At 46.1% G+C, this 13975-nt stretch overlaps 1 protein-coding gene across 1 annotated transcript; it reads right to left on the reverse strand.

The window, feature by feature from the left end:
• Positions 1-5199: 5199 nt before the first annotated feature.
• On the reverse strand, positions 5200-5747 carry LOC147970646 (uncharacterized). Its single transcript, XM_087522685.1, has 2 exons — positions 5586-5747; positions 5200-5508 (listed from the first exon to the last, which is right to left on the reverse strand). Exons 1-2 carry the CDS (start codon positions 5745-5747, stop codon positions 5200-5202), a joined length of 471 nt encoding a protein of 156 aa, XP_087378811.1.
• Between the last annotated feature and the right edge of the window lie 8228 nt (positions 5748-13975).

Below are 13975 nucleotides of genomic sequence, written 5' to 3' on the forward strand. Positions count from 1 at the left end.
TTCAAGATAGATTTACCATACATGAGGTTGTTCAATGGTAAACAACATGCTATGGATTCTATTTATGGTAACTGACAGGAAAGTTTTCAATTGTTGTATTCATTCAAAGGTGAAGTGGAGAGGACAAGCCCAGGTAGTATTGTAGATATTGATCACCACACCGTGGAGTACACATTCAGGGGAGTGACAAAGACCAAGGAATGCTTTAGGAGGGTTTTTATCTGCTTTGAGGCTTGTCGCCGGGGTTTTTTGGCAGGCTGCAGGCCTTATTTGGCTATTGATGCCACTTTTCTCACAGGGAGGTTTAAAGGACAATTAGTAGCAGCTTGTGCAGTTGATGCACATAGTTTTGTATTTCCAGTTGCCTATGGTGTGCTGGAGACAGAGTCTGAGGAGAGCTGGACTTGGTTTTTGCATAATCTCCGTCGGGCTATTGCACATCCCAATGGGTTGGTCATTCATACAGATGTCTGTGAAGGTTTAGAAGTGGTCATGGACAATGTGTTCCCTGGAGTAGAGCATAGGGAATGCATGCGTCACCTTGCTGCAAATTTCATGAAGAAATTCAAAGGAAAGGTGTATACCGACAATTTATGGCCAGCATCTTTGACATGCAGTGTGAAGAAGCACAACTACCACTTGAGGCAGTTATACATGAATCCCAAAGTGAAAGAATACTTGGAAACACACCACTCCAAGTTATGGGCCAGAAGCCAATTCAGTGAAGTGAGCAAAGTTGACTATGTGCACAATAATCTAGCAGAGTCTTTCAACTCAACGATCCGGAAACTAAAGGGTCATTATGTGGTGGATTTGCTTGACAGGATAAGGATAGAATACATGCAGAAATTTCATTATCGTGCAGGAATAGCCGAGGCAAAATTCATGGGCCACATTATCATCCCTGCCGTGATGAATGAACTGAAGCAGAAGACAACAGGCTTGGAAATGAACATGACTCTTTGCTCGGGTACCACAGCAGAGATATCATATTTGGATAAAGAGAAGAGGGAATGGAGATATCCAGTGGATTTAGAAGCTAGAACTTGCAGTTGTAGGCAATGGCAGATAACTGGGTTGCCATGCATTCATGCCTTGTTTTTCATCACTTCTCTCCCAGGTCCAGCAGGGAACATACAGCAGTATGTGCATGATTACTACTCTGTTGCAAGGTTCAAAGCCACATATGCTTATGCCTTGCCTGCTATGGAGGGAAAACAACAATGGGACATGGTGGACCCTGGATTCAAGCTTTGCACTCCAATTCTGAAGAGAGCAGCAGGTAGACCAAGGAAGAGTCGAATCAAACCTCACAGCGAAGGAGCTGGACTTGGAGCGAGGAAGTGTAAGTGCACAAGGTGTGGTGGGTCTGGTCATTTTGGTAAGTATTGTGATAACACAGTAGATCCAGCATTCGGAGAGAGTTTCGATGAAGGCTTCGATGAAAATGTTGGTTAGCAGCCGGTTGCCTCAACAGATGATGAAAATGATGGTCAACAGCCGGTTGCATCAGATGAGGATTTTGACGAGGTTCCAAATGATGATGGTCAACAGCCGCATGATTTTGACGATGATCCAAAATATCCTCCAAATAATGATTCAAGTGAGGCTCCAAATGGTGATCCAAGTGAGGCTCTAAATGGTGATCATGGTGATCCAAGTGAGGCTCCAAATGATGATCCAAGTGAGGCTCCAAATGGTGACCAACCTTCCGTTGTTGTGAGTTCTTCTAGGTATGTAAATCTTGTAAGGGTCAAATACTACTGTACATCTATCACTTGACATGATCTCATTACCGTTTATGTTTTGCACAACTCTATGGTAGGTTTGAAGAAGACGCGCAAGGTACCAACAACCAAGAGAAGAAGAGAAGAAACAATGAGCACAAGGTGCACGAGGAGCAAAGTGATGGCAAGAAGCTCAAGGAACAGACAGAAGCCCCAACACTATCTATGAATAATTATGAAACATTATGAATAAGGGATGATGTTGTATTATGAAACATTTATCACTTGACATGTTGTATTTCTGTTGGATGATGTTGGACCTATGTTAGAAGTATGTTTGACATGATGTTTAAATATCTGTTGGATGATGTTTGAATGAGCACATTGTTTTTCCTTTTTTTGATTTTTTTGAATTTTGTTTTGCTCATTTAAATTCTGGTCAAACCTAACTTTGACCAAGATTTAAACAAGTCTAAAACATCAAAATGAAAAACTAAGCCTGGATACTTCTTAGTTAATCCAAAATGAAGTTGTGGTGAGCTTTTTGAAATTTTCATGAAAAATGTGCTAAAAAGAGGGGCCCAAAGGTAGGGTAAACGGCCTCATTTCTAAGCAAAGTTTTTTTCGACCTTGTCTAAATCAGCCAAATAACTTTCCTACACATATATTCTATATGTAAAGACTATGTGCGCTGGTTTTTCCATTTTTTGATTTTTTTTAATTTGTTTGGCTCATTTGAATTCTGGTCAAACTTAACTTTGACCAAGATTTTAACAAGTGTAAAACATCAAAATGAAAAACTAAGCCTGGATCCTTCTTAGTCACTCCAAAATGAAGCTGTGGTTAGTTTTTTTTTGAAATTTTCATGTTCATTTCCCCAAAACACTTCTCTTCACTTCATACAAGAGAGTTTGAGATACTCGAGATATCATACAATACACATGAACTTATCATTTAAATGTATGTAAAGCTTGTTTATCAACTTAAATCATTAGTATATGACATAAGAAGACTATGTGCGCAGGTTTTTTATTTTTTTGATTTTTATTTAATTTATTATGCTCATTTGAAATCTGGTCAAACATAGCTTTGACTGCTCCAAACCCCTCCCAAACCCCGCTAACCCTAGCGCTGAACAGGTACCGTTCATCTAACCCTAGCGGCGATCAAGGGCCGTCGATCTAACCCTTCTAGAAGGAATCTGCAGGGAGGAGGGGGGCGATCCGCGAGATGCAATCTGATTGGCTGGGAGATTGTTTTTTTAACAAATACCGGGCGCGCTGGATGGACCGTTGGGCCGTCTCGTTGTCTGGGCCCGAGACCGTAGTAAATAGCCCGTCTCAGCCTTTCCAGGCCTTGCATGCATGGAGGCGGCGACATGAGTTTGCATGCGCGGGAGGCGGCGAAGTGCATGCATGCGAGCGAGGCGAGCGAGGCGCGCTAGGCGAGCTAGGCTAGCGAGGCGAGCTAGGTGGTTCAGTGCAATGGTTCAGGGCAGCGATTCACATGCACCGCCCGGTCAAAGAGCTATGCAGTGATTCAGATGCACACACGCGCCCCATGCATCGTTTTCGTGCAAAAATTTAAGTGTGCAAAACGTAACGGATACACACACGCGTCCGGATTCACACACGCACCGTTCTCATCCTTTCTCTCTTCCTCTCCCACCCACAGGCCTATAAATGGGGTGCCTCTCTTCCTCTCCCACCCACAAGCCATATCCGATCCTCTCCAACTTCAAACACCCAAGCGACCGAGCCCTCCCCAAGCGAGACCAAGTGAAGATGCAATTCAACAGGCCGACCTTCAACCGTCCTCCTGTCGTGCCAGAGATGCGCTACCCACCGGGCGTGCTCGTGGAGAGGGAGCTCCGTGTGTGGGCTATTTCAAGGTGGAGGGGTTCCGTCGAACTCACCCGCGCCTTCCTCAGAGCTGGCTATGCCCACCTCCCACGGGGCTTGCCGAGGATGTTCACCCTCAACGAGGTTCGTGACCGCGGTGGCATCCTCCTACTGCTCACGGTCACCTTCACCAACCCGTTTGACGCGCGCGAGCTCCTCGGCCAAGTCTTTTGGTGTGGCTGCGAGGCCATCTTCTTCACCGTCTACAACATCTACACCAACTACGAGCGCATCTTCCACGCTCCAGGCCAGATGCACTCCCTTCCCTACGACGAGGAGGAGGAGGTGTGAAGATGAAGACGGTGTTGAAGGGGCACGGGCAGCCAAGGTGGAAGAAGAAGGTCAAGATGAAGATGTTCAAGCCCGGAGTCAAGCTCGTCATGTTTCATTTTTTATTTTGTTGATTTTCTATGTCATGTCGTGTCATGTTTCATCATGTGTCTGTGAACTATCCGTGAACTTATCTAAGTTATTGCAATGGTACGGTGTGTTCCATCTTATCTAAGTTATTAGGGTTTATTATGTGTGTTAAAAAATGTCCGTGCCCAAACATATCATTTCTTCCCTAAACAAGTCATGAAGTTCGAGAACTTGTGGTTTTCATTAATGAAAATCGGAGGGGGTGAGAAGCCCTCTGTTTCATTCAAACAAAAAGTCATGAACTAACCAAGTGCCACTCTAACCCTAAACCAAGTGCCACTCTGACCAAAATCATGTGGTAGTGCAACATACATTTTCAACCTTCCAACCCTCCAAAATTTAAGTGCAAAACAATGGAAAACCACTCTCACGCGTGTGCAAGCATTCACAGTCTCACTATTTTTTTTAAAAAAATTCACAGTCTCACTGTGTATACCTTCCTTCCCTACCCATGTCAAAGTCTTGCCATCTGTCCTAGCGGTTACCAGCGCAGACCTAAACACCACAAACCCACGCGGTCCTGGGTTCGAGTCCCCAGCCGCACCAATTTTTTGTGCATTTTCCATCCTTCATTTTTTAGACAAATTATGTTTTTCTCAATGTAATGCCCTTAAAAAATGTTCATTTATTTTGGCACCTGGCGTAAACCTCTACCAGAGCTGAGGCACATTTTCCATGACATTTTGGTCTTTGATTTAAATCACGGTGTATTTGAATTGGATTAATTAATAGCTCCAAAAAATTTCTAACCTTAATTGTTTGGCTCCGGAATAATTCAATTAGCTTCCACAAAAAGTTTCAGCATTATGATTTACTGCCTAAATTAAATCAGAATAGAAAACAGAAAAATACGCAAGAGAACCCCCGAATGGGCCTAATTGGATGTAGTTGGCCCATTAGTCTGGCCTGCACTTGGCTCTATGCTCTGAATTTGGCCCAAGAGCAACCTTTTTTTTGGACAGAAAGGCAGAGGAGAGAGTTGCATTTCATTGATCAAAAGTTTCTGAATTCCTAATTTCTTCTCTTTTTTCCAACATATTTAAATGTTGGTCACTTCTTCTCTTTTTGTTTCAACATTTAAACAACTTTAACCAACATTTAAACTAGGTGAATTTCTCAAACAATTTCAAGATTACAAATTCCTCCATAATTCATGCCTTTCCATACATTTTCAACATTACAACCAGTGCGATTACCATACCTACAAATGCCCAAAAGTATTTGCAAATGGGTATTGGTAGTGCTTGATCTTCAAGCTTCCTAACCTTCTTCTTCAACGTCCTAAGCTCAATAGCTAGCTCTCTGTCAGTGCGTGCTTCACCCTCCATCTCTTCTTTCGGAGCTCGTGGTGCGGCCACTGCCGTTCGTGGCAGCATGCGCAACCATTCTTCATGCTCTTCTTGCAGTTCATTCATCAGAGTCTTGGCCAGAGCATCGACCCAAAGAAAGAAGCATGTCACCTGCATGAACACCAAACAGGTCAATCCATTGCTCAAAGATCCCGACCACGAAAATGGTGCAATTGCCCGATTCTTACCCCATTCTCGCTGCACACATAGAACGGACGATTCTGGTTCCTCGGTGTCTGAGAAACCCTCCGATCAACGCCCGCCCGGCATCGCGGACAAACGAAGACAGGCATGTCCACACGCACCCGGCTTTGCATCCGCGAGGTGGCACGGGAGCTTGAGGAAGACATGGAGCTCGGAGCTGAAGGGGATCTCAACGCCGCCGCGCACTCCACTGCTAGCTTCCCACTGCCGCGGCCTCCACAGCTAGCTTCCCGCCGCCGTGCTCTCTCTCTCGCCGTGGTCACCGCCGTGCTCTCTGTCGCCATGGTCACCGCCGCTGTCGCCCCCTTATATAGCACACCCGCCAACGGCTCTCTGCTCAACGGCTCTCTGCTAGGTCCCACAAGCCACGCGTGCAACGGTCTGAATAAAATTGGCCGTCTCTGCCGCCTGGTCCCACCTGTAAGGGCCGAGTCAAAAGGTTGACCTGACGGAGACGGCAGAGTTCACGGAACGAGTCGGTGCGCACGGACTAGGGGCAAAATTGAGCACAATTCGCATCTGAGGGCAAAACTGAGTACATGGACACCACTGAGGGCAAAAGGATAATTAACCCATACAATTCTTCCTTAAGGAAACCATTAAGGAATGCCGTTTTGACGTCCATTTGCCATATCTCATAATCATAGAATGCGGCAATTGCTAACATGATTCGGACGGCCTTCAGCTTCGCTACGGGTGAGGAAGTCTCATCGTAGTCAACCCCTTGAACTTGTCGATAACCCTTAGCGACAAGCCGAGCTTTATAGATGGTCACATTACCATCCGCGTCTGTCTTCTTCTTAAAGATCCATTTATTTTCTATGGCTCGCCGTTCAACGGGCAAGTCAGTCGAAGTCCATACTTCATTTTCATACATGGATCCTATCTCGGATTTCATGGCTTCCAGCCATTTGTCGGAATCCGGGCCCGCCATCGCTTCTTCATAGTTCGAAGGTTCACCGTTGTCTAACAACATGATTTCCAAGATAGGGTTGCCATACCACTCTGGTGCGGAACGTGTCCCCGTGGACCTACGAAGTTCAGTAGCAACTTGATCTGAAGTTTCATGATCATCATCATCAACTTCCTCTCTAGTCGGTGCTGGCACCTCAGGAACATTTTCTTGAGTTGTGTCACTTACCGGTTCAAGAGGTAATACTTCATCAAGTTCTACTTTCCTCCCACTTATTTCTTTTGAGAGAAACTCTTTCTCTAGAAAGGACCCATTCTTGGCAACAAAGATCTTGCCTTCGGATCTGAGGTAGAAGGTATACCCAATAGTTTCTTTAGGGTATCCTATGAAGACGCATTTTCCGATTTGGGTTTGAGCTTTTCAGGTTGAAGTTTCTTGACATAAGCATCGCATCCCCAAACTTTTAGAAACGACAGCTTAGGTTTCTTTCCAAACCATAATTCATACGGTGTCGTCTCAACAGATTTTGACGGAGCCCTATTTAAAGTGAATGCGACAGTCTCTAAAGCATAGCCCCGAAATGACAGCGGTAAATCGGTAAGAGACATCATAGATCGCACCATATCCAATAGAGTGCGATTACGACATTCAGACACACCATTACGCTGAGGTGTTCCAGGCGGCGTGAGTTGTGAAACTATTCCACATTTTCTTAAGTGTGTGCCAAATTCGTGACTCAAGTATTCTCCCTCACGTTCTGATCGCAAGAACTTGATTTTCCTATCACGTTGATTCTCAACCTCACTCTGAAATTCCTTGAACTTTTCAAAGGTCTCAGACTTGTGTTTCATTAAGTAGACATACCCATATCTACTCAAGTCATCAGTGAGGGTGAGAACATAACGATAGCCACCGCGAGCCTCAACACTCATTGGACCACACACATCAGTATGTATGATTTCCAATAAGTTGGTTGCTCGCTCCATTGTTCCCGAGAACGGAGTCTTGGTCATTTTACCCATGAGGCATGGTTCGCACGTGTCAAATGATTCGTAATCAAGAGACTCCAAAAGTCCATCTGCATGGAGCTTCTTCATGCGTTTAACACCTATGTGACCAAGGCGGCAGTGCCACATGTATGTGGGACTATCATTATCAACTTTACATCTTTTGGTATTCACACTATGAATATGTGTAACATTACGCTCGAGATTCATTAAGAATAGACCATTCACCATCGGAGCATGACCATAAAACATTTCTCTCATATAAATAGAACAACCATTATTCTCGGATTTAAATGAGTAGCCATCTCGAATTAAACGAGATCCTGATACAATGTTCATGCTCAAAGCTGGCACTAAATAACAATTATTGAGGTTTAAAAATAATCCCGTAGGTAAATGTAGAGGTAGCGTGCCGACGGCGATCACATCGACCTTGGAACCATTCCCGACGCGCATCGTCACCTCGTCCTTCGCCAGTCTCCGCTTATTCCGCAGCTCCTGCTTTGAGTTACAAATGTGAGCAACCGCACCGGTATCAAATACCCAGGAGCTACTACGATTACTGGTAAGGTACACATCAATCACATGTATATCACATATACCTTTAGTGTTGCCGGCCTTCTTGTCCGCTAAGTATTTGGGGCAGTTCCGCTTCCAGTGACCACTTCCCTTGCAATAAAAGCACTCAGTCTCGGGCTTGGGTCCATTCTTTGGCTTCTTCCTGGCAGCTTGCTTACCGGGCGCGGCAACTCCCTTGCCGTCCTTCTTGAAGTTCTTCTTACCCTTGCCTTTCTTGAACTTAGTGGTTTTATTCACCATCAACACTTGATGTTCCTTTTTGATTTCCACCTCTGCTGATTTCAGCATTGAATATACCTCAGGAATGGTCTTTTCCATCCCCTGCATATTGAAGTTCATCACAAAGCTCTTGTAGCTCGGTGGAAGCGACTGAAGGATTCTGTCAATGGCCGTGTCATCCGAGAGATTAACTCCCAACTGAGTCAAGCGGTTATGCAACCCAGACATTTTGAGTATGTGCTCACTGACAGAACTATTTTCCTCCATCTTACAGCTAAAGAACTTGTCAGAGATTTCATATCTCTCGACCCGGGCATGAGCTTGGAAAACCATTTTCAGCTCTTCGAACATCTCATATGCTCTGTGTCTCTCAAAACACTTTTGGAGCCCCGGTTCTAAGCTGTAAAGCATGCCGCACTGAATGAGGGAGTAATCATCAGCACGTGATTGCCAAGCGTTCATAACGTCTTGGTTCTCTGGGATGGGTGCGTCACCTAGCGGTGCTTCTAAGACATAATCTTTCTTGGCAGCTATGAGGATGATCCTCAGGTTCCGGACCCAGTCCGTATAGTTGCTGCCATCATCTTTCAGCTTGGTTTTCTCTAGGAACGCGTTGAAGTTGAGGACAATGTGGGCCATTTGATCTACAAGACATATTGTAAAGATTTTAGACTAAGTTCATGATAATTAAGTTCATCTAATCAAATTACTTAATGAACTCCCACTCAGATAGACATCCCTCTAGTCATCTAAGTGAAACATGATCCGAGTTAACTAGGCCGTGTCCGATCATCACGTGAGACGGACTAGCCAACATCGGTGAACATCTTCATGTTGATCATATCTTCTATACGACTCATGCTCGACCTTTCGGTCTTCTGTGTTCCGAGGCCATGTCTGTACATGCTAGGCTCGTCAAGTCAACCTAAGTGTATTGCGTGTGTAAATCTCGCTTACACCCGTTGTATTCGAACATTAGAATCTATCACACCCGATCATCACGTGGTGCTTCGAAACAACGAACCTTCGCAACGGTGCACAGTTAGGGGGAACACTTTCTTGAAATTATTACGAGGGATCATCTTATTTAAGCTACCATCGTTCTAAGCAAATAAGATGTAAAACATGATAAACATCACATGCAATCAAATAGTGACATGATATGGCCAATATTATTTGCTCCTTTTGATCTCCATCTTCGGGGCTTCATGATCATCGTTGTCACCGGCATGACACCATGATCTCCATCATCGTGTCTTCTTGAAGTTGTCTCGTCATCTATTACTTCTACTACTATGGCTAACGCTTTAGCAATAAAGTAAAGTAATTACATGACGTTTATGTTGACACGCAGGTCATAAATAAATAAAGACAACTCCTATGGCTCCTGCCGGTTGTCATACTCATCGACATGCAAGTCGTGATTCCTATTACAAGAACATGATCATCTCATACATCACATATATCATTCATCACATCCTTTGGCCATATCACATCACAAAACACTTGCTGCAAAAACAAGTTAAACGTCCTCTAATTGTTGTTGCAAGTTTTTTACGTGGCTGCTATAGGTTTCTAGCAAGAACGTTTCTTACCTACGCCAAAACCACAACGTGAATTGCCAATTTCTATTTACCCTTCATAAGGACCCTGTTCATCAAATCCGATCCGACTAAAGTGGGAGAGACAGACACCCGCCAGCCACCTTATGCAACTAGTGCATGTCAGTCGGTGGAACCGGTCTCACATAAGCGTACGTGTAAGGTTGGTCCGGGCCACTTCATCCCACAATGCCGCCGAATCAAGATAAGACTAGTAACGGCAAGATATTTGACAATATCGACGCCCACAACTGCTTTGTGTTCTACTCGTGCATAGTAACTACGCATAGACCTAGCTCATGATGCCACTGTTGGGGAACGTAGCAGAATTTTAAAATTTTCTACGCATCACCAAGATCAATATATGGAGTCATCTAGCAACGAGGGAGAGAGGAGTGCATCTACATACCCTTGTAGATCGCGCGCGGAAGCCTTCAAGAGAACGGGGTTGAGGGAGTCGTACTCGTTGTGATCCAAATCACCGATGACCAAGTGCCGAACGGACAACACCTCCGCGTTCAACACATGTACGGTTGGGAAGACGTCTCCTCCTTCTTGATCCAGTAAGGGGGAAGGAGAGGTTGATGAAGATCCAGCAACACGACGGTGTGGTGGTGGAAGCAACGGTGATCTCGGCAGGGCTTCGCCAAGCGCAGGGAGACGGAGGAGTGTCACGGGAGGGAGAGGGAGAGGCCAGGGGCTTGGGTGCGGCAGCCCTCCCTCCCCCCACTATATATAGGGTCCCTAGGGGGGGCGCCGGCCCTAGGAGATCCAATCTCCTAGGGGGGCGGCGGCCAAGGGGGTGCCTTACCCCCCAAGGCAAGGGTGGCGCCCCCCACCCCTAGGGTTTCCAACCCTAGGCGCAGGGGGAGGCCCAAGGGGGGCGCACCAGCCCACTAGGGGCTGGTTCCCCTCCCACTTCAGCCCATGGGGCCCTCTGGGATAGGTGGCCCCACCCGGTGGACCCCCGGGACCCTTCTGATGGTCCCGGTACAATACCGATTACCCCCGAAACTTTCCCGATGGCCAAAACTTGACTTCCTATATATAAATCCTCACCTCCGGACCATTTCGGAACTCCTCGTGACGTCCGGGATCTCATCCGGGACTCCGAACAACTTTCGGGTTACCGTATGCTAATATCTCAACAACCCTAGCATCACCGAACCTTAAGTGTGTAGATCCTACGGGTTCGGGAGACATGCAGACATGACCGAGACGACTCTCCGGTCAATAACCAACAGCGGGATCTGGATACCCATGTTGGCTCCCACATGCTCCTCGATGATCTCACCGGATGAACCACGATGTCGAGGATTCAATCAATCCGTATACAATTCCCTTTGTCAATCGGTACGTTACTTGCCCGAGACTCGATCGTCGGTATCCCAATACCTCGTTCAATCTTGTTACCGGCAAGTCACTTTACTCGTACCGTAATGCATGATCCCGTGATCAACCACTTGATCACATTGAGCTCATTATGATGATGCATTACCGAGTGGGCCCAGAGATACCTCTCCGTCATGCGGAGTAACAAATCCCAGTCTCAATTCGTGCCAACCCAACAGACACTTTCGGAGATACCTGTAGTGTACCTTTATAGTCACCCAGTTACGTTGTGATGTTTGGCACACCCAAAGCACTCCTACGGTATCCGGGAGTTGCACAATCTCATGGTCTAAGGAATGATACTTGACATTCAGAAAAGCTACAGCAAATGAACTACACGATCTTTGAGCTATGCTTAGGATTGGGTCTTGTCCATCACATCATTCTCCTAATGATGTGATCCCGTTATCAATGACATCCAATGTCCATAGTTAGGAAACCATGACTATCTTTTGATCAACGAGCTAGTCAACTAGAGGCTCACTAGGGACGTGTTATGGTCTATGTATTCACACATGTATTACGATTTCCGGATAACACAATTATAGCATGAACAATAGACAATTATCATGAACAAAGAAATATAATAATAACCATTTTATTATTGCCTCTAGGGCATATTTCCAACAATACTACCTTCAAGGGAGTAATACCAGGCCAAGAGGCCTGCTGTACGGGCTCTCTACCACTAGAGGTGGTATTCGGTTCTCCCGATAACTTCCGAAGCGAAACGTTAACTTTTCACATCGCTCCATTCCGAAGTGATTATCAAGCACTGCTCGGAAGAGCGGCTTTCGCTCGTTTTAATGCAATACCGCATTATGCTTTTCTCAAGCTCAAGATGCCCGATCCACGAGGCGTCATCACAGTTAGCGGAAATGCCAACCGTTCTTTACGTACTGAAAAGGACGCGGCGGCTCTAACAGCCGCACACTAGACGGCCTCACCAACCAGAAAAAATGGCAGGTCGTCAAGACCACGGACACGGTTAGACGAGTCCGGCATTCCATCATACATGCACGAGATTGGTTTTCGAACCCTCATAAAACTATACCAGGGGCTTCCCGTGTGCAATTAGGGCCAGCCCGGCTCAACCAAGCCTCTCTGGAATTTTGATAATTCATTCTTCTTTTTGGCACGACAACTTTCACCTAAGTTCTTTCCTTTTGTAGGTGACAATCGTGCTACACCCGTCCAGGACACGGCACAACGGAGACACAGGCGCAGACGTGCAGCAAGGACCCGCCCAAAGGTTTCTTTTTAGATTAAGGCCCTGTGTAAACCTTTTTTACTGTCTCTTGTTGCTCACGTCCTCCGGATACTCCACACAACCGAGAAGGATACCGACGTTATTGGCATGTGGCCATGCCAGGATTTTGCACATACCTGGACACATGGGGTTTCTTATAAAGGGCATTGTTTAGCTCGGTATATGTTATAAAGACCAAACACCTTAGGGAGTGTTCGGCGTCGCGAGTTTGGCCCTATATGCATCAGCTCCGAATCATGTCTTTGGTCAAATGTTGGGTTTGCCCAGCTCCCATGTTTTGGTACCTTACGTTCCGTTATATCGGCTAAGGTAGCACTGGGAGAACTACTGCGATTGTGCCCTGATTCATCCGGATGAGCACCTCAGTTGAGAAAGCCGAAAACTGATTGTCATGATATAGCAAGAGACTGGTCAACCACTCGATGACTAATCGGAATCTTCGAGATTCCTACGCATTAACGAAGGGCCGTTTCCTAGTCATGTACGTACGCGCCTCGTATTCGGACGAGCGCAGAAGTACCAGGGGCTATATAGTAGCCCCACTGTCAAACTCCTATGGCTAAGTGAAAGTGTTAAAGCAATATAGTCCGATTGCCTCGTTCGCTACGCTATCACCTCCTTAGCGGACCAAGACGTTGGATCAAGTGTGGACATGCATCTTTTGCGAACACCCCCGCATTATATGCGTGGGGGCGGAAGCCGACGACTGCAAACTTTCAGGTTACATTCATATATACATAAACAGCCACACAGGAGGCACCATAGTACTTTCGGGCAAACGTATAAATACATCCTTGATTAATTCAGAAAAACATTGTTTGTACAATGGGACTACAGTCACTGGAAAATAATATTCTTCGAGCACTGAGCCTCTATCGAACGAGCACCTTCAAGGACTTCTTCAAAGTAGTGCTCGACAGCCACTCAGCCTATGGCCGAACCCTGTGCCGCAACAATGGTGGCCTCCATCTCCACCCAGTATGTTTTGACACGGGCAAGGGCCATCCACGCACCTTCTATGCACGCCGATCTCTTTACAGCATCGATGCGTGGCACAACATCAAGGAATTGTTGCACTAAGCTAAAGTGGCTATTCGGCCGTGGCCCTCCTGGGGAAAGTCCGGACAACCTATGGAGCTCGGCCCAACTGGTCAATCGCTCATTCAGCAGCAGCGGACGGACTGGAGCGTGAAACTGTGACTAGAACAGCTTTTCCACTTCGGGACCTTTCTGATCCTTGAAGTACTCTGCGGCATCAGCAGCAGTTGCAGCCAAATCCGTGTACGCGTCCGCAGAACTCCATAGCCGGTCCAGAGGAGCATACTTCGGATCTCCGAACTTAGTCCGCAACAAGAAGGGCTTCCCAGACACGATATCTGCAGCTTGATTCAGC

Source organism: Triticum urartu, chromosome 5A (assembly GCF_056163025.1).
Source record: "Triticum urartu cultivar PI428250 chromosome 5A, HENAU_Tu73, whole genome shotgun sequence".
In the NCBI taxonomy this organism is placed as follows: domain Eukaryota; kingdom Viridiplantae; phylum Streptophyta; class Magnoliopsida; order Poales; family Poaceae; genus Triticum; species Triticum urartu.